The 22,067-nt window shown below is 34.6% G+C and overlaps 1 protein-coding gene across 2 annotated transcripts in view; it reads right to left on the bottom strand.

Moving 5' to 3' along the window:
• Window positions 1–21,834, bottom strand: part of LOC137921591 (transcription factor sem-2-like) — a 111,152-nt gene extending 89,318 nt beyond the window's left edge. Inside the window, exon 1 of one of the 2 annotated variants that reach the window (XM_068764391.1) lies at window positions 21,316–21,834. In XM_068764391.1, the coding sequence (XP_068620492.1) occupies window positions 21,316–21,435 (120 nt within the window). In that variant the 5' untranslated portion in view covers window positions 21,436–21,834. The remainder of the gene's footprint in view (window positions 1–21,315) is intronic. The other variant, XM_068764392.1, reaches the window with a different exon arrangement.
• Window positions 21,835–22,067: the final 233 nt, after the last annotated feature.

Below are 22,067 nucleotides of genomic sequence, written 5' to 3'. Positions count from 1 at the left end.
GATGTAATAATTTTTTAAATACTAAATTCTATAACCCATCTTTGTTACGGATAACATAGTTACCAGTAAGAAGGTATATATATATATATATATACAGGCCGAAGTGGAGAATGATCTCCACTACGAAAGCAGCGTAGGATTTTCAACCATAAGGTGTAATGACCTTGTTAAGTTCAAAAAATTCTGGACGCAGGCCGTTTCCAACGGGTCATGTAGGGGAGGCTTCCTTCCCACAACCGAATGATTATGATGAATTGATAAAAGTCACTCACTCAGGTGGATAGCTCGTCCTGATAAATCATTCTTCACCGTTTATAATCTATGTCAAAGTTACATCATCAAAATGACCCATCCAGGAATCTCGTACGTAAATATAAGAACAAACCATTGTTCGTTTTACGTCGATCAATATGTTGTTTTAAGAGAACATATGAGCAATCGAGGTTATACGAAACAGGACTTTTACCTCCTGTCTGATAAATTCGATGTTTATAAGACAAGAAGCGGAGAGCTTGGAGCTCCCTGGGGAGCTTGGACAGTTGGGCACGCGATCCGATAGGATCACTCCTGTCCGTTTCAATGTTATTAAGGTATAAGCCAAGCCAACTTGAACTCACATTTTATACTATATATATAAAATAGATATAAATAAATACAAAATACAAAATGGCTAACTGTTAAATATATTCTTTATATATCTACCGCTAAGGAGGTCATTAAATAAACATATTTCTCTAAATATCACTACTGTCAAATATTTCTCGCATAAAACATCATTACGGATGATTTTATATCCTTTCCTTGTTTTACATACCAAGTTAGATATATCTTATGGGTTCCTTATATTGGTTTATTGTTGTATCTTGTACCTATCAGGGATATGCAACGTCCCATAAATCGATCTCAAGTTTTAATTGAGTGATGGCGCAATGTGTAGACATTATATATATATATATATATATATATATATATATATATATATATATATATATATATATATATATATTTATATATATATATATATATGACTTGTATTTTAATAGTCTTTCTATTGGTCTGTATTACTATTAGATTCCTTTAACTATTATTATTAAGCATAAATGTAAAAGTGATCCGAAAAAACACAGGGAGATTCTCTGACAAGGGCGCCGCGGGAACCCTTACCACGTATTTTTAGTTAAACAATTTTGTTTAAAGAGAGTTAAATTTGATGTAGTATCTATTAAATTAAACTTCTATGGTATTCTCCGCCTTGTATCTTTCTACTCGATTCAGTGGTTCTTCTCACTATAGATCCGTTTTTTTTTTTATACCGTGACTAGTAAAGCTGTCCACCCCCTTTTATAAACGTTTTCACGTAAATAATAATATAACGAAATAAATAAAACTCATAACTCAGACAGTTGGCTTAATTTTAGCTTTAAAGGTTAATTATATATAGACATGGTAGTAATTTTAGTGTTTTAGTGTTACAAAAACGTCGGAAGTCATATCTAGACTTTACGGTGTGAATAAGCCAGTTCTGTATCATTAGCAGATGGCGTCACCCTATATTAATACGGGCGGTAACAAAAAGTGTCGGACCGTACGGTCGACGGTAATTTTCCGTGTATAGCTCGCGTAATTCCGGGGCGGCGCACTATATTTGCGCTAACGGGTCTAAATGCGGAGACGGTGCATCTTCGCATGCGCATGGGAACGCGTTTACTGCGCGCTTGGCCCTGGCGGAGGGATTTAATTACGCAGATAACAGCCATAACGGGCATAACGTCGCTAACACAAATTTCATTACCAGTCTCGCTGTCTAGCAGACCTATTTCACCTTTGTTCGGAGTTCACGGCCAGAATTGCGCTTCTATAATCGGAAACAACAGATGGGTGAGCACGCAACTGGCAACACTCCACCTAATCGCGACCCGCGAAACACAACGTTACGTTATTATAAACACATTACCGTAAAAGCTCAGACGTACGCCGGAAGTCGACCGGAACGAGATAGCTTTCGGAATAAAAAAGCACCAACGCTTTTCGGTCTCTATAATGTAAAAAAATGAACACCGTGATCCCGTTTTAATCTCTAAACGGATCACTTTCGAAATATAAATGAAGAAGTCTTAAACGACAACATGTTAAGGGAAAAATAAAAACCGTAAACAGTCTCACATAACTGGAAGGTAGTCTCGAAATTCAATATCACAATCAACGTACAGAGAGAGAGCTAAAAGGGAATCTGTAAAAGCAAACGTCGACGAATGATAAAGGACATTAAGAAATCATATACTTCATGTTTTGATATACAGCGACAAAGAAATCGCTGTCGAAGCGAAGCGTCACAATGCGAAACAATTATTTTAATGACAACATTACCTGCGCCGGGGACTTCTTCACCCCTCAATCAGTCATTTATTCACACGACTGGCTTAACTCCAACGTTTAGATTCATTCTAAATTTAAATTAAGGCACCTTGTTTCCTCGTCATCCACAATAGTACACTAGCAATTCGTTTAGATTTATTAATGTAATATTTATTTATATACAAGACCTTCGTTTGGTGGTAAAATATTCTACGCTTTTTAAGACATTCTTTGAAAGAACAACAACGTTTGTTCTTTAAATCTAAACGATTCAAGCACACATATAAGAAAAATAATGTTTGAATTCAACTATGTATGTACTAGCTAGCCTAGATACTAAAAAACCTGTAGATCTAATTTTAGATTCAAAATAATCCCATAACGATCACTGGACTCGACAAAATTTTACAAAATTTTATTCTAGTTATTTATATTGTTATTATTCTAGTAAGCAATAAAATAAATATTCCCTAGATATGTTTCAATCTTTCAAATTCTAGAAAGTTTGAAATTTCCAACACTGTAGATATAAGAAATCTATGAGGGAATGTACTGTCGATGAGTGAATATCCTATATCCGGAAGTATGGCGATTACAATCGTACTGACTGGAATTTTTTTAATGGCGCCCGCTATTGAAAGCTACTCGTTCCCCTAACTTATTTATGGGTTAGGGACATTTATTTCTTTAATTTTTTCACTTATATTTTTATTTTTACGCTCTTCTTTCATGCATATTTAGATCTTTCATTCTTTCCTTACATTATACATTTCATCTGTCTTGCCCTTTTATTCCATTTTATCTCTTTTCCGGTGCCTTTCATCTATCAGCTCGTTTCTTAATTTTTTTTACATAATTTATTTATAGACTTATAATTTTGCCTTCATTTGTTTAATTTTATTTAAGTTTTTCTTAGATTATTGACTCTTATGTGTTTTTATTACGTTTATCACAATGGAAAATGTTTATAAAATCTTGTTAGAGAGGTAATATTGCATTAATTAAAACGCAACTATAAAAGTTAACAAATTAACAAGTGTTCACAATGGCATTATCTTCCCTTAAAGATTTTCTAATTAAACTTAAAATTAGTCAACCAATTCTTTGGGATCGCAAACGGACGGTCGTGCCTGTCTTTGAATTCAGAGTTAATTCCAACTTTCGGTTGCTAGATCAAAGGTATTAAGTTTTGGTTCGCGCACGAGCGAAAGGCCTCTTTTCTTTCATTTCCTCGACGGAGAGGATGTCGGAACTTTTCTTATTCCCAAAGCCGGTGTGTTCGGGAAATGAGAGGCATTAGCGAGTCAATAGAACGACTGCGGACCTCGTACATTTGACGCTACGGGAATTGAACTCGATATTACTGAAATCTAATTACAATTTATTGATTTAAATAAATATACTTCTCTTGCTATGATTATTAATGACATATTTATACCAGATCAAGACATAGGTCTGGACGACACTAGTATATCGAATGTAGAATCATTGAATATTTTGACTGTTTTAACAATGTTCCTTACTAAATTCTACAATAAAACTACTTTAACGTAATTAAGTATTGAAAGATTTATTGTAGAAGTTAAAACTACTATTGTCAGTGCATTAGAACATTTTATCGGAGATCGTGTTTATTTAATATTTCAAAATTACCTTCTCCTAGAAATGGATTATATCTTATAATATAATTGTAGTCTAGAAGAATAAGGCAGATTGTGTTGGGTATTATTTGTATTTATTTGAGACTTGAAATATAACAAAGAGATAAATAATTATAAGTTAGATAGCGTGGAATTTTGTAATGAGTTTGTAATGAGACTTTGAAATTCTATCTTATAATATAATTGTAGTTTAGAAGAGTGAGCAGTTTATGTTGGCTATTATTCGTATTTATTTGAGACTTGAAATATAACAAAGAGATAATTATAAGTTAGATAGCGTGGAATTTCGTAATGAGACTTAAGTTCGAAATTCAAATTTATAAGGTTGATTTAAAATAGAAGAAGTCGGTTACGTTTTACGCGGGCCTGGGGATGTTTCCGTCCAAAATTCAAGTGGAGTATCTAGAGTTGGAATGCTAGTGTGGCGTGTCGGAGATGCATCCAATCAATAAGTTAGCGGTGTACACAGATGCGAGGCGGGCGCTGGTGCCCGGGGCGACACTTCGCTGCTCGAATTCAACTTTTTATTCGGCGAACAAAGTGAGGACGTTTGGACGTGTAAATGCAAAATTTATGGCTCGCAAGCGCTTAATAAAAACCACGTACGGACTCGTTGCAGCGACTCGGGCGCTCGAAATGTTAAATTTATACGATTTTGCTTATTCCGATTTAATCCGATTCGATTTAAATCTACTTTTGCTGCATCACTCTTTAGTTTTATTATCGATATAAACTATATTTAAACGTACTTTACTTCACACAATCCTAAGTGTTAGAAAAGTATGAATAATACCAATATTTACATAAACAACGAGAGCTTAGATTTCTACTAACAATTATAGGTTAGAAACTCAACCCTTGAGATGCAGAGGAAACTTTTAAAAATGAAAAACATCCTAAATAAATCAGGATCTCATGTAACTACTGTAATTATTTTATTATTGATTTCAATATATACAAAATTAAAGCAAATATAAAATTGTTTTCCAATCAAACCAACAGATACAAATCTGGATCTATGTAATTTCCAACAAATGTCAGACAAGTGGTCCGGTGGCGTGTATTCTTAACACTATTAGTAGCAAAATCTCCCGGGACGCTCTGAACGGAATGCGTTCGTGTAGTACAACGTTTGTCCCGGCCAATCCCTGCGGAGTCCAGGCATCGCAAATATTGGCAGTGTATTACTGACTGTAGAAACGAGTCACTTCTGCAGTAACATCGAATTAAACCTCAACTCTTTTTTCATCCTTTTTTCCTTTAACTGGAATGCCATATGTATTTATTTACACTGTGAACTTGTCTGTTTAGAGCTTTGAAATACTCTTCAGAGGATATTTAGAATTTTATACAACTAAATCTTTATGAATCTTATTTGGTAGTAAAGAACTGACTTAGAGGAAAATAGCACGAATGAAAATTCTCAATTTGTGTGTTGTGAATTATTTCGGACTTACTAAAGCGTTTGTGCTCCAGCTGTGAGAATAAAAACTGACTTAGGTAGAACTATGACGATCATATACAATTTACTTGACATCCATCAAGTCACACTGATGCCAGTGTGGCAGATTAGACCAGACATACAATCTGCACTCCAACAATGGGAACTTTACATCCAAATATACAAAAATAATGTAAATTACAAAATCTAGATTTATAGCGTTCATTAATTATTGTTACAATATACATTTGGAAGTTAATAAATGGGTCTGTTTGTGATTTATCTTTGGCAGAGTATTGTATAATCAGTTTTAAATCACGGTCAATGCACCAATCATTCAATACGTCGGTGCATCGAGATAGGTATTGAGAGGGTCGTTGCATTATCTCGAGCGAGCGAAGCTGCAAGTTGGTTCGAGCGCAATTTTGATATAATTCATTTGTACGTATTTTGAGAGTTTTATTTGTTAAAAATGAACAAGTTTACGTAGAAATATTTACATTTGAATACAGTCTGATATAAATTCCGTCGCCGAGCGGTCTTCCGCGCTCTGTTTGCAAATTTATCTTTCATCGAAAGGGGGAGGTAGTAAAAAAAGTTTCTGTCGCGTCGACGCCATATTTCTCCCGGCTTTCTTCATAAATCGTCAGCATGAACCTATCTACATAACTCGCAGCGGTGAGGAATTTCGCATTATCTTTTTTAAGCCGCACACTCTTTATTTAAAATCATTTCGGGATCGCGTTATACACTTGGTTTGAGCGAAGTGAAAAGGGAAATATCGAAGCAGATCAGAACAGTCCGAACATTCTTGATCCTTTACATAACTGTAACATGCAACCTTACCACTTCAGATGAGATACAGTATATCATTAAAGAAAAGACGACAATTATTGAACCGTTATCACGATTCTCACCTAGCGATAAGACCAAATCGAATTTGTCAATTTAAATTTGTTAAGACTTGACAAATCAGAACGTACATTTTGGCAAATTATTTCTTCATAAACAATATTGACTGGCTTTTGCTGAACATAAGTTAAAATCCGACCTAAAATCTAGGTCAATGTTGTTGCTAAGTAAGCAGAAGTAAAAACCATCATTACCGGATATATAAAACATCATTTTATAGCAGCAAACCTTAATAAGTAATCTTCTAAGCGAACCGAACTGTAACTCAACTGGACTAAATTATATCAAACAGACTTACTTCTCTCATCGGGCAACTTCAAAGATATCGTAACTTGATTTAATACCTCCTTTGTCACTAGCTTACATCATGGGAGGGTAGATGGAAATGTTTTAATTAGATTCCGCTTCCCTAATCAAAAAGATTGTTAGAATTGATTGTAAATATTTAATATGAACGTTCGCTACCGCCGTTATAAGGCAGTTCGACATCAATTAAGACGAGAATTTGGACTCGTGAATATGTAATTATATCAGAAATGCTAAGGATCGTTTGCGTTATTGAAAATCGAGTTCCAATACTAAATCGAGCCTCGGTATACTGCTTTGATTACTCCGTTGTATTTAATTATATAGACATTTGGAATTATAATTGGAGACGGGCAAATTGGGGACAGAACTTTGTTTTTTTTATTACCCAATGACATGTGTGTAGTATTCTTGGATATGCGGTTTATATGTTCGAGGAACATCGCGTGATTTGGGCCATTAAGTCGAAACTCCAGTTTAAACGAACTTTAGAAACCAATTAAACAGAAACTAAATGAACTGATCAGGCACGTAGCGTGGGAAATGATACAAGTCAGTGGTCGGAATCGAATGGATTATACGGATTCAGCTGCCTGATTTGTTGGATGCGTAATATGTTATGATGCACGAAGGAGTAGCTCGTAGGTTCGATTCGAAACGGCCGCGTCCGAGCCACTTCAGCGAAGAGTTCAAGGCCGCACAATTGTTTCAAACGCACGCGAACTTCTTCCTCCTTGCGGTGCTGATGTCATTGTTATACTAAATTGTATGCGCAATGTTTTTTTTACTTAATCATTTTTTACGCGGCCATTTCAGATTTGATATCAAGTTGAATGATGATTTATTGTTACTAACAGATGCAATTTTAAATTTGGTCAAAACGGGAAAAAAATAGTACTGTTGTTTGGGACAATTTCGATAGGAGAGAAAACTATTTAATGCCTCCAAGATAATAAACTATTCACGACGTATTTCCAAACATGGATATGCATAGAAAAAAAATGTAACACAGCAAACAGAATACCATACACGAAATTAACAAAATTGCCAACAGCGTGTTTGTGAACGACCTGAATCAAATATTTACATTTGTTATAGAGTTTCAAACATCAATTGGGTTTATTCATTAACTAATCCACCGACATCGGCTCTATAAACACGTTAGGTCGATGCCAAATAAAAAAAATAATCCAAAGCCTTTGGACAATGACGGTGATATCCGTACTCTTAACCCAAAGCAATATCGTTCGATCTTTGAAAAGCAATAAAAATTGCTAAAATTCCTAAAAGGATGTTCTCAATTTCATTTTTACGAACCGGACATAACTTTGATGGCGCCGACTCAGATGAGTATTTTATATACAGGATGTTGTAATAGCTCCACCGTTATACAGTCAATGTATGCGCAGAAATTATGAGTTAAACCATTTAACTGAACGCCCCGACACGTCGAGGCCGGCGTGGGAAACTTTCCTTTGGCTAATCGTCTAGGAGCAAAAATTATTCATTCGCTTTACAAATTTTCTATCTAATATATTTAAATTGCAGCCAACATACAAAATTATCGGCGCTTTCCAACCGATTTATTCCTAAATTTACATAATTCTGAGTTAATTATTAATTATTTAATGCATGATTAAAAATTTCTGAATATTTGCCTAATTATACATAGAACAAATATTGGGTTATATCTTCCCTATTTATAGCAGTCCTCAGAAAGTTTCCTTAACCAATAACTAATAACATATGTTTGTCCGCTTGTCATCTTATGTCGCAACCGACCAATTGAATGCATGGTGATGCAATAAATTTCTAAGTTGAAATTTCTGGGTAAAACTAAAATGTTATAGGTAAAACGCACTATGCATTTAAATCTTAAAATCTTTGAAATAAAATACTTAGATTACAATTTTGGCTCTTTTAATAAATTAAAAGGTCGTACTTTTCTAGGAGCAGAAGTACCCCAGTTGTAGAAGACGGACTTGCGATCATAGATACAATCTTATATAATTCACACTTTGTTCATTAATCACAAATATGATTACATTTGATTGGCAGCACCGTCGCCTGCGTACCATAATACCACACTTCATTCGCCAACCAGTCTTCTAACATGGCGATTATGGTATAACCCCATAGATATCTTTGGGGAAGCCTGTGCGTTGGTGGGCGCCTATGGGCTGAAACTAGGAATAACGATTTAAATCTTTTGCGCTTATAATGCGCCGGAAACATGCAATGTCCACCAATAGAGTATATATTTTTAATATATTTTTTTGCAAATATATCTCTAATGGACTCCAATGGCACCGGAACCGTATATCGACGATAATATGTCCATTAAAAAGTCATTAAGGAATGGTGATTTAATAATCATTATAAATCGTAAATCAATCCACCGAAATGTCGAAATAGGAATATTTTAAACAGTTTTAATACTGCACACTAGATTTGATAAACAACATGATTTGTTAGAATTATAAAAAGAGTTTTAAGAGTGAATGTATAACTCTGTTGCTACCGCTTAAATTATTCTTCTTTCTGGCATTCAGGAGTTTTTAGTTGAATTATATTGTACACGTGACAAGGGCAACAACATTCTAAAACCGATGGTTCACTCGACAATTGACAATTCAAAAGTACGTGTGAAATGTCTAATTGAAATAAATAGATTTAAATTTAATTTTTAAAGACTAAAAATTAATTTAGTATGTTCCAAAATAGCGCACGGGATCTGCTCGACGGGTATGATAATCGCGCCAGTGTTTTATAAATTGGGGTTTTTATTCAAAGTGAAGTTACCCTCAACTTAATCCACCACCCCCCCCCCCCTCTCTCCCCTTTTTCAAACTCTGATGCCCATGCTCAACCATTACTTTATTCGTGTAATCCGCCCGTTCCAACAGGTAGGTTAATCTTGTAGAAACAATATCGTCTGCGGGGTTACTTTATTTATTTTCTTATTCGATTAAATCGATTAGGGCCGTGCGGGGCGGCTGCGTTAAGGCCGTCTACACACGGACGAACGAGGTCGTTTGACGCCATTTGCGACTAATCGGTAAACCGTATGACGGTTTTTTGTATAATTGCCCCAGTTGATTACCCTTCATGTATTTATTTCCACATTAATACATCTACCATCGATAAAAATTGATGAAAAGCTTTCACAATTTTTGCGAAATTATATCTATATAAAACCTCATGTAGGTATGTATGTATTTTACTTAATTGAAGAATAAACAGAGGAACCAAAACAATGAAAAAATAATAAACAGTTCTGCAAATGTTGTACTGTATTAACGCATTTTAAATTTAGATATTTAATCTATTTTAATTTTATGGTAAAAAAAATATACAGTATTCTAAAACATTTTACGTCTTATGTGTTTTTAAAAAATGATGTGTTGTTAATATATTTAAGTTTGTAAAATTCATCATCTTCATCATCATGTAACCTTAAAGACGCCCACTGCAAGGTATGGGCTTACCCCATATATCACCATTATGATCGGTAGGACCTTAATATTTATTTTGTTGGTCTACCTACTAGCAGATCTATCGACTTCTGGTCACCACTAGAGAACTATATGCCCAGCTCACTACCACTCGGACTATTCTTCTACGGATCTCCTCATTTCTGTTTCTGCTTTACGATGAGTGTGTTACTGTGTGACTGTGTTTGGCACTAATCGGTGTAACATAACTCCTGAAGATGCCCCGTGGAGGGGTGAAACACGTTAGTGATTTGGCGGTGACGGTTGTGTGATTCGCATTGTTTGCCGCATACGCATTTATCAGCGGGCTGTGCACTTTGATGCACGACTACTACTGCATGTGTAGAAGTGGCTAAATATTGGTCCTTTTCTTACTGAGGGTTACCGTTACACTTGAAACTACATATATTATCGCCTCATTACTAACAATACTCAATACTCGTCCCGACAATCTTTAAGCGGAGGTAAAGTTACCGACTTTTTGGTAGATGTTGCTCTTTGAAGTCTAAATTATACTTTATTTAATGGAATCAGGCGTTATCTCGCGGAAGTCCATCCTAAGTAAGAAAAGGACCAATATTTAGCCACTTCCACACATGCAGCGGTAGTCGTGCAATGAAATACACCGCCCGCCAGCCCGCTCTATAGTTATAGATACCGCGTTCTGGTGTCGCTGGGTATAAAAGACCCCTCACCTGTTGGTTTACCTTCTTCTTAAGTGCGTCGCCACGGTATCCTTAACATATATATAGATATATATAACAGTATTAAGTTTAATAAAATTGTATTCCTCAATGTTATATATATGTAAAAAAGAATGAAATATATTGTCAATTAGAAATACCAGTTTATTCATCAGCCGGCAATAGCGAGTAGTTTAAATTTTAACTTAAATAAGAATGCCTTGCTCAGAACACGCCACTGTCGGGCAAGGAATTTACTATTTGCACCACTTTGTTAAGTGCTTGTTGTTTCTCCGGCGTCCCGTACTACGATGTTAGTGTAAAAAAAAATAAGGCTTCGTTTGAAAGGGACGAAATTGCTTTTAATTTAAATCTTTGTACGACGAACGTGAAGGTATTTACGGAAGTAACTACCGAATAAAACTGTAGTTAGATGAAAAATAACTTGTAAGTAAACACAGATGCTGATATATTTAATTAATAATATTATAATCCGAATTTTGAAAAAGGATTTCTTTTATTATATTATCATTTCGTGATTGTTTTTTAAAACCATTGATTTTTATATATATGACGTACAATACATTACTTAACAGCAAAAGAGTTATAAATTCATCTCTTCAGAACTTTTATACCTATATATATAAATATATATATATATATACATATACATATACAAAGGAAGCTGTCGGCTCTATCACAGTTATTTGTACAGCTACCAATGACACTAGAATTGCATCTTCTTCTTCATATTCTTTTCAGCATATGGACGCTCATTGCAAGACATATGCCTCCCTCAATGATCGCCACGATGCCAGATCCTGCGCTGCCAGCACCTAGCGACATCTCGTCACCTCAACTATGTTGACGGTCTACCTATTGGTGTGCCTACTTACAACGCGTTTACTGCCTGGTATTCGCTTCGAGAACCTTCCACCTGCTCACTGTCACTTTAGACGTATATCCCAAGTCCATCTAAAAGGCTGTATATTTTAGTCATATATTTATAAATGTAAGTCAACATTGTGTAACAGCAATGTAAAATAAAATTGATATATTGAGTTTTGAATAAGAAAATTTTATTAGTTTAAAACGTAACAGTTTGCCAGGCATAAGCGTGTCACGTTTTATAACACAGCCCATATTTATTTCAACGTTTCCCCAACGACCTGAATTGGGAAGCGAATGCCGATCCCTTGCTCAATTTCCTGGAGAAAATTCCCGAGCCCCGGGGGGGAGCAAAATTAGATGTTTGCCCCTGCCTATTGCGGAGTAGATGACTTTCGACGAGGGTAGGATGCGCATTACTAAAATTATATTTACCTTCATTATCGATTATGGGATTTGTTTGGACAATTAGCTCACGATTCTTGCTATCCTGATACAAGCCATACACGAAATATTATTAAAAGTAATCTTTAAAATGTATTGTTTTATATTTCAAATTATGTACCTAATATTACCATTGTAATAAAATGTAAGACAAGACTCTAATGTATTAAAAAGTCTAATCTAAACAAATCTGTAATAGCAAAAGATAATGATAGAAAATGTAAGAATAAAATAAAAATTTGAAATAAAAATGTACCAAGCCACCTAAGAGTAAAAAAGATGAGGAAAGGAAGGCGATGAAAGCAAGAAGGAATAAAAGAACAAAAAAAACTTGCAAGATATTGTGAATGATAAAAGGAAAGAATAAAAGAAATTGAGAAGAATGAAAAAGAGTGTAGAATAAAGATAAAGCCCTGAAAAAAAAATTTGTAAATAAAGTCCCTGTCCCCAAACAAAATAGGGGTACGAGAGGCTCCCAATAGCGGGGGCCATAAAAAAAAATACCATTGAAAAGTAATGTTTTAAATTATTCCGTATCGCTCATAAAGGCCTTTTCTAGATGCAGCATTATCTGTCTCTGTCGTGTCTCATCTAGTTTGTCCTAGCAATTGTGAATGACATTCATCTATCGTTTCATTGGTTTGACATTTCCTCTCTTTTCTAGTTCTTTCTAATTTATTGTTGGTATATTGACCTAAAATTACTCTAATCAATGCAGAAATATACGCAAATTTTATTGAATAATCAGAGACTTTATAACAAACATCTAAATGTTTAGAATCTAGCGAATCGAATCAAACTATTCTTTTAACGGAGTACTAAGTCGAAATCAATTAAACTAAAATCAATTTAAAATCATCCTGTATAAAGTGAAAATCTTAAACTATTTGAATACGATAGATCTATTACTTCTGGTAATACAAAGACAAGGAACAGGTAGTAAGCAAAATTAAATTTAATATGTAGTGATACGAATTTTGAAAAAGATTTTTCTTACTATATTATTATGGTAATTATTATTTCACAAAACACCCTGTACAGTTTCTAATCTACGGATCGTAGCAACTTATCGTGAAATCCGAGCTCCGTCTCAGCTTTTTAGTTTTATGATCGGAGCCATCCGACAACGCCAGACTAACTTAATTAAGATAAAAAGTTGGCAGAGTTTTTTTCGTCGTCTCAATAAGCGGCTAATTGTACGACTGTAGCTGTCCGGGAACACATTTGTTAACTACTTCTCAATCTTACATCAGAACTTAAGATTTCATCTAAGTTCCAACACTTTAAACAGAAGTGAAAGTCATTAGCTACCCTTGTTGGTAACTTAGGTGTGACTTAATTGAAGTAAAAAGTAAAAATGAGCTAACCTAACTAAGTAAAGATCTGAGAGAACTAGAATTAAGATCCGCAGAAAAATCAAGAATACAGACACAGCTCGAAGAATTGCTCGTTTAAAGTGGCAGCGGACAAGGCATATCGCGAGTGGCCACCTGAGCCAGTAGACGCGGTGTGGATATAAACTTTCTGGCAAATCTATGTCTATGTCTTGCTTCTATCAGCCATGATGATGATTAACCTTACCAAGTGTTTTTGATGATCTCTAGCATATTTTACTGATGTTTCTTTCGTCTGTTTTCCACGCGTCTGAGGTATTTCGTTTAAACAGGCAGTAGACTCAATTTGACGTGAAGATGACAAGATATGTAATCCATCCTATTTTGAATAAAGAATTTCTTAATTTGAATTTTGTTAAGAAGGCTATATATTACTCTCACCAAGCGATGGGTAATTTGACGGTTCCATGAGAAAAGATATTTAATCCAATAAAGCAAAATCGTTTACATTAAATATAAGAGGAAATTGAAGTAATTACAGTAAATATTTGTAACATTTACAATCATTACCGATTGTATTTTGTCTGAAATAGACATTTTTCTCTAGCTTATTTAAAATTTTTAGTGTGTAATATATAAACATATTATCACTCATTGAAACAGATGCTTAGAAGTTTGATATTCATTAAAAAAATTATTGTTATTGGATATTGCAGAGAAGCTATTTCTCAGTTCACTAAATCTATGAACACCCATAAAACAATCCTGTTACAGTATGAAGGATGTTTTTGATCTTTGAAGTACTAATGAAGCTTGGGAATGAAATGCTCTACTATTGTATTAAGGATGTTATAAAAGTGACTACAACAAAAGTAGTTTCAGTCTATTATAGGTTCTTCTCAGATTTAGGTGTGTTTGGACACCCTGATGTCATTATGGATGATATGTAACCTACAGAAGATATCATCATCATCATGACAGATGATAGACAACAAGACATAAGATCAAATGATCATATGTCGAAAATAATAACTTAAACCTAGAATCGACGAGACAAAATTGTAAAGGTTAAAAGTAACGAATGAAGCAAGCAATGAACTTGATATTGGACAGACGCATAGCTCAGAGCACGTATGCATCAAAATGTCTCTAAGTCAGAGTGTCGAGCCAGCAACTGTGGCGGCCGGTGGGCGTGCTGGATTGAAAACGGGTCCCGACTCGCCCGTAGAAACCGGTTTCAATTGAACGAAATAAAAGTAAGCTCTAAAGGTCATTGCCGATAGCGTTCAAAGAACGGCTTAGCTTTGCTTCACTTCGCCTCTTCGCTGCAACATCAAACAACGCGATCAAATAAATCTGACGTTAAAAAACCAACACTAAGTAATAATAAAAACAAAGACAAATCACATCTATAAGTTCTAACTTGAGTAAATGCAAAAACTATAAATTGTGAATTAGATCGTATATAGATTGATTATATTGGCGTAAAATCCTTAGTTATGAATGTATAGCCTATTTGTCAGCATAAATATTTAAAGACTCTACACCTATTTCGGAACACGTACTAAGTGATCATTGTGATATATGTCAGATTTATTTTTTCCATTAAAACTCGACGGGGCAATAACTTTTGCAGGAAGTGTACAGGGATATATAGTTAAAAATGATTAATTTTAATACACGGTGAATTGTCAACATAAGCTGTTACATATATAACTAATCATCCTGTATAGTTTTTGTATTTCGATGAATGTAAACGAAGACAGTAAAGGCTTTAATATTTAAGTATCCCATCGATCATATTCCTACCACCTCTTACCGTCAAATGAAGGAGACAAACAGTAAATTACACGATAAACTTCATCTAATCGACAAGGATGGGATTAGAACAGACCCCAGCACAAACATAAAAAAGGAATGGAGTCGCTTTTATGAGTAATAATTTGCGAACATTAAATCCACCGATCACATCGTAGGTAGAAATATTATTCGAATCAAAACTCATGACGTTGCTATAAATTATAGTAATAATATGGCATTATGGAGATCCAATATATTATCACGCATTGAAACACTGGTTATGGGTGTTCGATAAAAAAAAAGTGTGATTTATGACAATCTAGGTAAAGCAGTTTTCTTGGCATGTGATCAAATTTAAGTTTATTTTAATAGAATAGGAATGGAAGGTAGGGAACCTCCACCGCTTGGATTCGATGCAAATGATTGCAATCTACGGGTAGCATTTAACGTAACGACAGTTATGCCGAGTTTACGTCTTCACAAGTTAAATTCGCCTCCGAGACGGATCGAGTGACGGTACGCTATAAAACCAAGCTGATAACGAAGGTAGCCATAAAGTGAAATAAGCGAATTTAAGTTCTAGTTTTAAGTGAGGAGAAATTTTCTTTTTTGGAAAGCGAGGCGAGCGTCCTGCAGTTAGTTGGTGGGAATGTCGTAAACTTTATCGTTTTTGGCGTTCCGAGATGCTGAATTAAACAAAGAGGGACAATTTATTGGTCCGACATGGCCGCGTGTCACTGTGTTTCCGGCAAAAATGAGAATTACGAGCGGTCTTTAAACATTAAGTTTTTTAATTTCACGTGTTTATTTTAACAGACACTTTAACGTTTATGTTTAAGTTAACCTTATGTTTTCTCTTTGACATTACTGATGTTTTCAACGGTTTACATCTTTCTTGAAATGTACATTCTCTACTATATTAAAATAACAGTTTTAAATGAAGTTATAATCAAGTAATCTGTAGTAATTACATGTAAAGGTATGAATAAACAGTTTAATATACAATTAAAAGACAAATGAATGTTGTTCGATCCAATACATTATCGAGAGAACGAAAGAGACAACTTTTTCGCATCGGAAACGATAATAAAAACTCCCCCAGCGTCCAAATCAATTACAACTAACTACCATAAGAGAGTCATTTGTAACGTCGGCGAACAGCTAGATGGGAGCGAAAAAACTATTGTTGAACTACACAACGAAAACAAGAATAAGGTGTGTTCAAAGTTTCTACCTTTCATTACCACCCAATCAAAGTTATACTTAAAGTTGGCACGTCTAGAAACACCTAATCAGGCTTGCGTAGATTAGCAACAGTGCTTTGGAACATTCTAGATTTTATTTTATACGCCTAAAGCAAAACATCATTATTACAAATTTTAATTAGTTGGCCTATTGTAGGTATACGCGAACTTTAGTCATAATATATTTAAAGCCTCCATTTAGACGGTAATATATGATTAAAAAGACTAAAAATGTAAATATTCAAAGTGTACATTGTGACAAAATTCATAATCTACCATCAAATGATTATTCCAAAGTAATAGATCAAAGTAGTTGAAATTTAATTAAAAATATATCTGCGAAGCGAATGAAGAGTTTGTATATTTCTAGATATAATTAATTTATTGTCATTTTCAAAGTAAAATTTCCTACGACATATCACTGGTTAAAAAGTTCAGAGCTTTGTACGGACCGGGTTAACTAAATCGTCCTCCGAAAAGAAAATAAAATTCTCTCATTTTCAACATTTGAATTTTTGACACAAACATTTTAACCCTCCATAAATTCTTTTGCGTAATTCTAAATAGTCTAGGGTAATTATGTTTTATTGTATCTGCCCAAAACATGGACATATACCTTACAAAGATCTATCTTAAAGTTTTTCTTACACTCTTTACTGTTTCTTACATCAGTGTTATATAAAACCTTTTTAGAACTACTCAGCATGTTTCCTCTATTCGTACACTATAGTTTCCTTGATGTCAACCTTTATGGCCTGTACTGCTTTTTCTTACTCGAAACGCCATGGCTGTTTTTGACCACCAGAACGTTTACTGTAGAACAGATTTCTTACCAATAGATTTTCAAAAGTACCCGTCGGTATCGACCAACATCAAGCAAGACATAACTTACAACAAACACAAAGCTAGTAACAAACAAATTATTTTCATATTCTATATAAATGTTCATATAGAATTATATAGGAACTATGTCACAATAGTATAATGCATTTGAAATCGCAGTTTATGACCGAATGTAAAAAGGTTGAAAACGTTCAAGCAACATTTGTGTACGCCGAGAGGCAATTCTCTTAAGCAACGAACACCGTTCTCCGGCATAATGGTGGCATTAAAACGCCACCCACGAGTGTGGAGCAAATTGCTTTTGCCGACATGACTGCGAACTTTACAATCGAACCTTGATTTGCAACGAACCGCCAGGAGTGCATTAGGTGTACATAAATTTACTTGAAACGATAAACGAGAACAAGTAAACGAAATTCACTTCGTAAGACATCATGCACCTATCACACTTGCGTAACAAATCACGTTTAAAGAAAAAGGAATGTGAAATAGAACTATCACAGTAAACATAGTAAATGTTAAGCTACGAAAAAAAAAATTCTTCGAAAATAAAAACAAAAGGAAACTAGATAAGGACTAAAGTTCCCGAGGGAGCTTTGAAACGTGTGGAAAAAGTTAGCAGTGTTCTTACACAGCGACTTTTCTAGGAAGTGCTTAAAGTAAATTAAAAAGGCGAGCGTATCTAGTTTTTTTTTTTTTATTTTACGTCCGTATAATCTAACAATCGGCTCGGAGAACGGACAATCGCGGGTCGGGCAATAAAACGAAACGTAACCTTGGAGTACTGAAGGCGTACTCGACACATGATCGTGATAAAAAAACAACAAAAAAAAAACACGCTTCTCCTCGCTGTACCGGATTATAATGATCCGAAAACTCCCTTGTATCTATGCGAGTTAAATTGTAACAAACTCTGAGCAATCCGGAAGATATTTCTCAATCTATCAATTACCATTACTTACAATTACAATTTTTTTTTTGTATCGTCGTGACTATGCAATAGCAATTGTAAGAACAATCGGGTCTCAATCTGTTTAAATGATACAATAATTAGTAGTTTCCCTATATTACAGGAGTCTATTACAAAATTCTATGCCTTCTGGACACCACAATAACAAACAACATTCATATATTTAGGCTATAATATAGATAAAAAGAGGCGGTACAACTTGTGCTGGCTAATCAGTAGTTCCGAGCGTTTTTGGTTTCATACCTCTCCTAGCTTCCTTAGCGGAAATTTTATATCGTTGTTCCAAACAGCAAAATAATGTTTCAGATATAGAAGATGGATGTAAAAATCTATAGGGTAGACCTATACACAACAGAGGATACCAAACTATCATTGCAGCAATGATGAAAAAGGTCATATCTTACAGATATGAGGTCGATCAAAATTCTTGCTGCATTAAACTTGAAATGAGAGTTCTAGAGAATGACCTATAAGAGTGTTTCCTAGTAGTGTACGTTAAGATCAGAGGCCAGTCACACGTGCCAAGAGGATGACTAAAAATATTACCAGTTGACATTGAAATGTTAATGCACTCTGAGAATTTTACGGATGTTTCGCTCTGCCGTCGGCGCACCGATCGGGCTGAGAGTTTTTTTTTTTATTATTATTGATTGTTTTGACTGCTATAGCTTAGTTTAATCTATCGCATGTGTTAATGCTATATTTAAATCATTTTGGAGCTATATCTGCTATATGCTTTTAAATTTTAACTATTACGAGTGTTCTTTTTTTAATCATATATAATGATTGCTACATGACTAAAAAGGTGTAAATTGAAGCCAAAAATATTGATAATGCTATATGCACGTTTCGGAAATTTTGTCTAGTTCACTACATATCTTTTTATTTATAGAAACTGCCTATGTATCCAGCGATTGGTGCTTTTTTCGATTAAACAGGATAACGTTTTTAAATTTCGAAAGTTATTCGATGGTATGATATAAAATTAAAATTATATAATTTTATTCCGAAAATTAATGACGGATATCCAATAATAAATGCACGTGATTTTTTTATAATGACCGCTTATTACGCACAAGTTTAGTGTACGTGATTAGGAGCACTCGCCGGTCATATTGCACCATATTTTCCTATATATATATCACATATAATATTTACTACTATTTATAAGAATGTATCGAAAGATTGATAGAGAAATAATATACCGTTACTCTAAAAATATTTGCCTAACCTAAATTACATTATTTTATATTTTATATCATTTGGAGTTTTTATTACTATTTATACGCATTTACCGAAAGATAAATTATTTTATATATTAATTCACTTTAAAACTATAACATTTAAGTTCAATATTTTAAATGTTTTATAATTTGACCGTCGGAAATTTCTTTTTAATGTATATTTTCGTGTAAATATATCACTGGCAGTAATTAACACTCATGAACATTTACAGAAGTATCTTTACGTAAAATAATATTTTATTTGTATAAAACTACATTGACTGAAATTTTAAGACGCTTCACAATTTAATAACACTGGAATTTTTTTAAATAAATAACTTTCGTATAAATATCGCTTGCAGTATTTATTACTATTTATAAATATTTACGGAACTATTATTATTATTTCTGTAAAATTATCATGCCTGATAATTTTTAATCTGTATAATAAATTTTAAATTACCGTCGATTATTTATGATTTGATTTATATTTTATTATACATATCCCTTACAGTTTGTATTACTATATAATATCATGTATAGAATGATTTTACTGTATAAAATTTATATACTGAACTTTTAAAAAATATAATTTCACACTTAAATTATTTTTAATATAATCTATAGCTTTTCTCGGGAATATTTCAAGGAGTTTAGAAATATGTACGTGTCCAAAAAAACCTGGAATGGTTTTCGATTGGACCCGAGTGTTTTTTTTTTTGGAAGTTTCAAATTACCCAGGGTTGCTGTACAGATGCGTGCCATCTGACCGTAACTCCTGGCATACTGTTAGTTGGCCAATTGAATTCCGGCTCGCGCAGGCCAGTGAATGTTTACAGAGATTATCCCCACGATAATGGCAGCCCCTTTTCACCGATTTCTAGAATGCTCGCTAAATAAACATAATCCCCCTAATTACGCCCCTACCAAAGGGTTGAAAAAATTTCACTGCGTGTTCAATAAGCATTTATGTGAATTATTAATACAATTTAACTTTGAACGAAGGCTGTACTTATATTCAACTTTAATTTAATTTTTACGAATATAAAAATGCTTTCGTAAAATCTAAATAATTTTGTTTTTATCTCTTATCGAATATTAGAAGCGACGTATTCACTTGTTTACAACATACGAATATACTACGCATCGACTTTCACGATTCACGCAACAATAATTTATTGGTTTATTTATAAATAAATGATTATTTTATTATAAAAGTGAATTTAATTTTTGAACGTCAAAAATTTAATTATTTCATCGAAGTTTCCACGGAGTTTGAGAAATTGAAAGTGAGTTCACGAGATAATTCAATCGGAACCTATCTTCGTTAAAGTTTAAGAATGATTTACACTTTATACTTCACAGTTAATTTTTGAAGGGAGCTATTAATTCAATTTTTATTTCACTTTCCGACGGTATATCTAACCAGGAAATTTGTTATGATCATAAAAGTTCACTATTTTTATTCCGTAAATTTTAAATTTATTTTTAACGAATTATAAGACACTTATTTTATATTTATAGCCGTGAAAGTTTAATTGATTTATTTTTTTGTTTTATAAAAATTCACTTGGTTATTTTTATTATAAACTTTATATTTGTTTTAAATAAATTACGACGCACTAATATACTAAGTTTATTTGGTTTGTTCCCGCGGAAATTAGATTTAATTTTTTTTTTGGAAGACGTGGGGAGACGCGCACTTTTTGAGACTTACCTGAGTGGCATCAGTGTAAGGCGTAGAGGAGTTCTTGTCCACCAGCTGGGAACCGAACACCGGCACGCCACTCGATGTGGGCGTCATGGACCTCACTTCGGATACCTGCTGCGGTACCATCTTGCGTTTATCCAAAAAGTGGTACCAAAAATAAAAATAAAATAATACCCCCCAGATAACTAAACACTAGGCACAGTTCACGTATTGCACTAAACACTAGCGTGAGAAAAAAATAAAATGTTTTTTATTTTGCTCTTTTAAAAAGTTTACGTTTCGAGTTTATAAGAGTCCGAACGGGGAGATAAACAGCAGCCTCTTGGAGTACCGGAGCCCTTTGGCGGGCGCTCGGCCGTCGACCTCCCAGTACCTGGACAGTGTCCTCAACGCTCGCTCCGGAACGAGTGGTCTCGCGCTGCCTTCTTCGCCGGCGAACGGTCCAAAAGTCATAATTTCAGCGGTGCATCAACTGCGGCTACGTGTGCACTCCGCGACCGCACTGGAGCGACTAGCGCGACGGCAACGTGCCCGCCGCTGTCAATATACCCGCTCAGCTGTTCGCCCGCCGCCTCCGCCCCGCGTGCCCCGCGCCGCCGCGCCCCCCCGCCGCGCCGCGCCGCTGCCCCGCTCGTCCGCGCTCGCCCCCGCCCCGGCCCCCGCCGCACACGCTCGCGCACGCACGACGCGAGCGCACGCTTGTTGCGTCTGTGACGACCCGCGTATCAGCGCAAACATCACAGCTCACAACTCGCGAG

Source organism: Battus philenor, unplaced genomic scaffold, assembly GCF_028537555.1.
Source record: "Battus philenor isolate CCGP_79_NKW_IND1 unplaced genomic scaffold, ilBatPhil1.0.hap1 SCAF_19, whole genome shotgun sequence".
Classification (NCBI taxonomy): domain Eukaryota; kingdom Metazoa; phylum Arthropoda; class Insecta; order Lepidoptera; family Papilionidae; genus Battus; species Battus philenor.
This window is presented reverse-complemented; position numbering and strand designations above follow the sequence as displayed.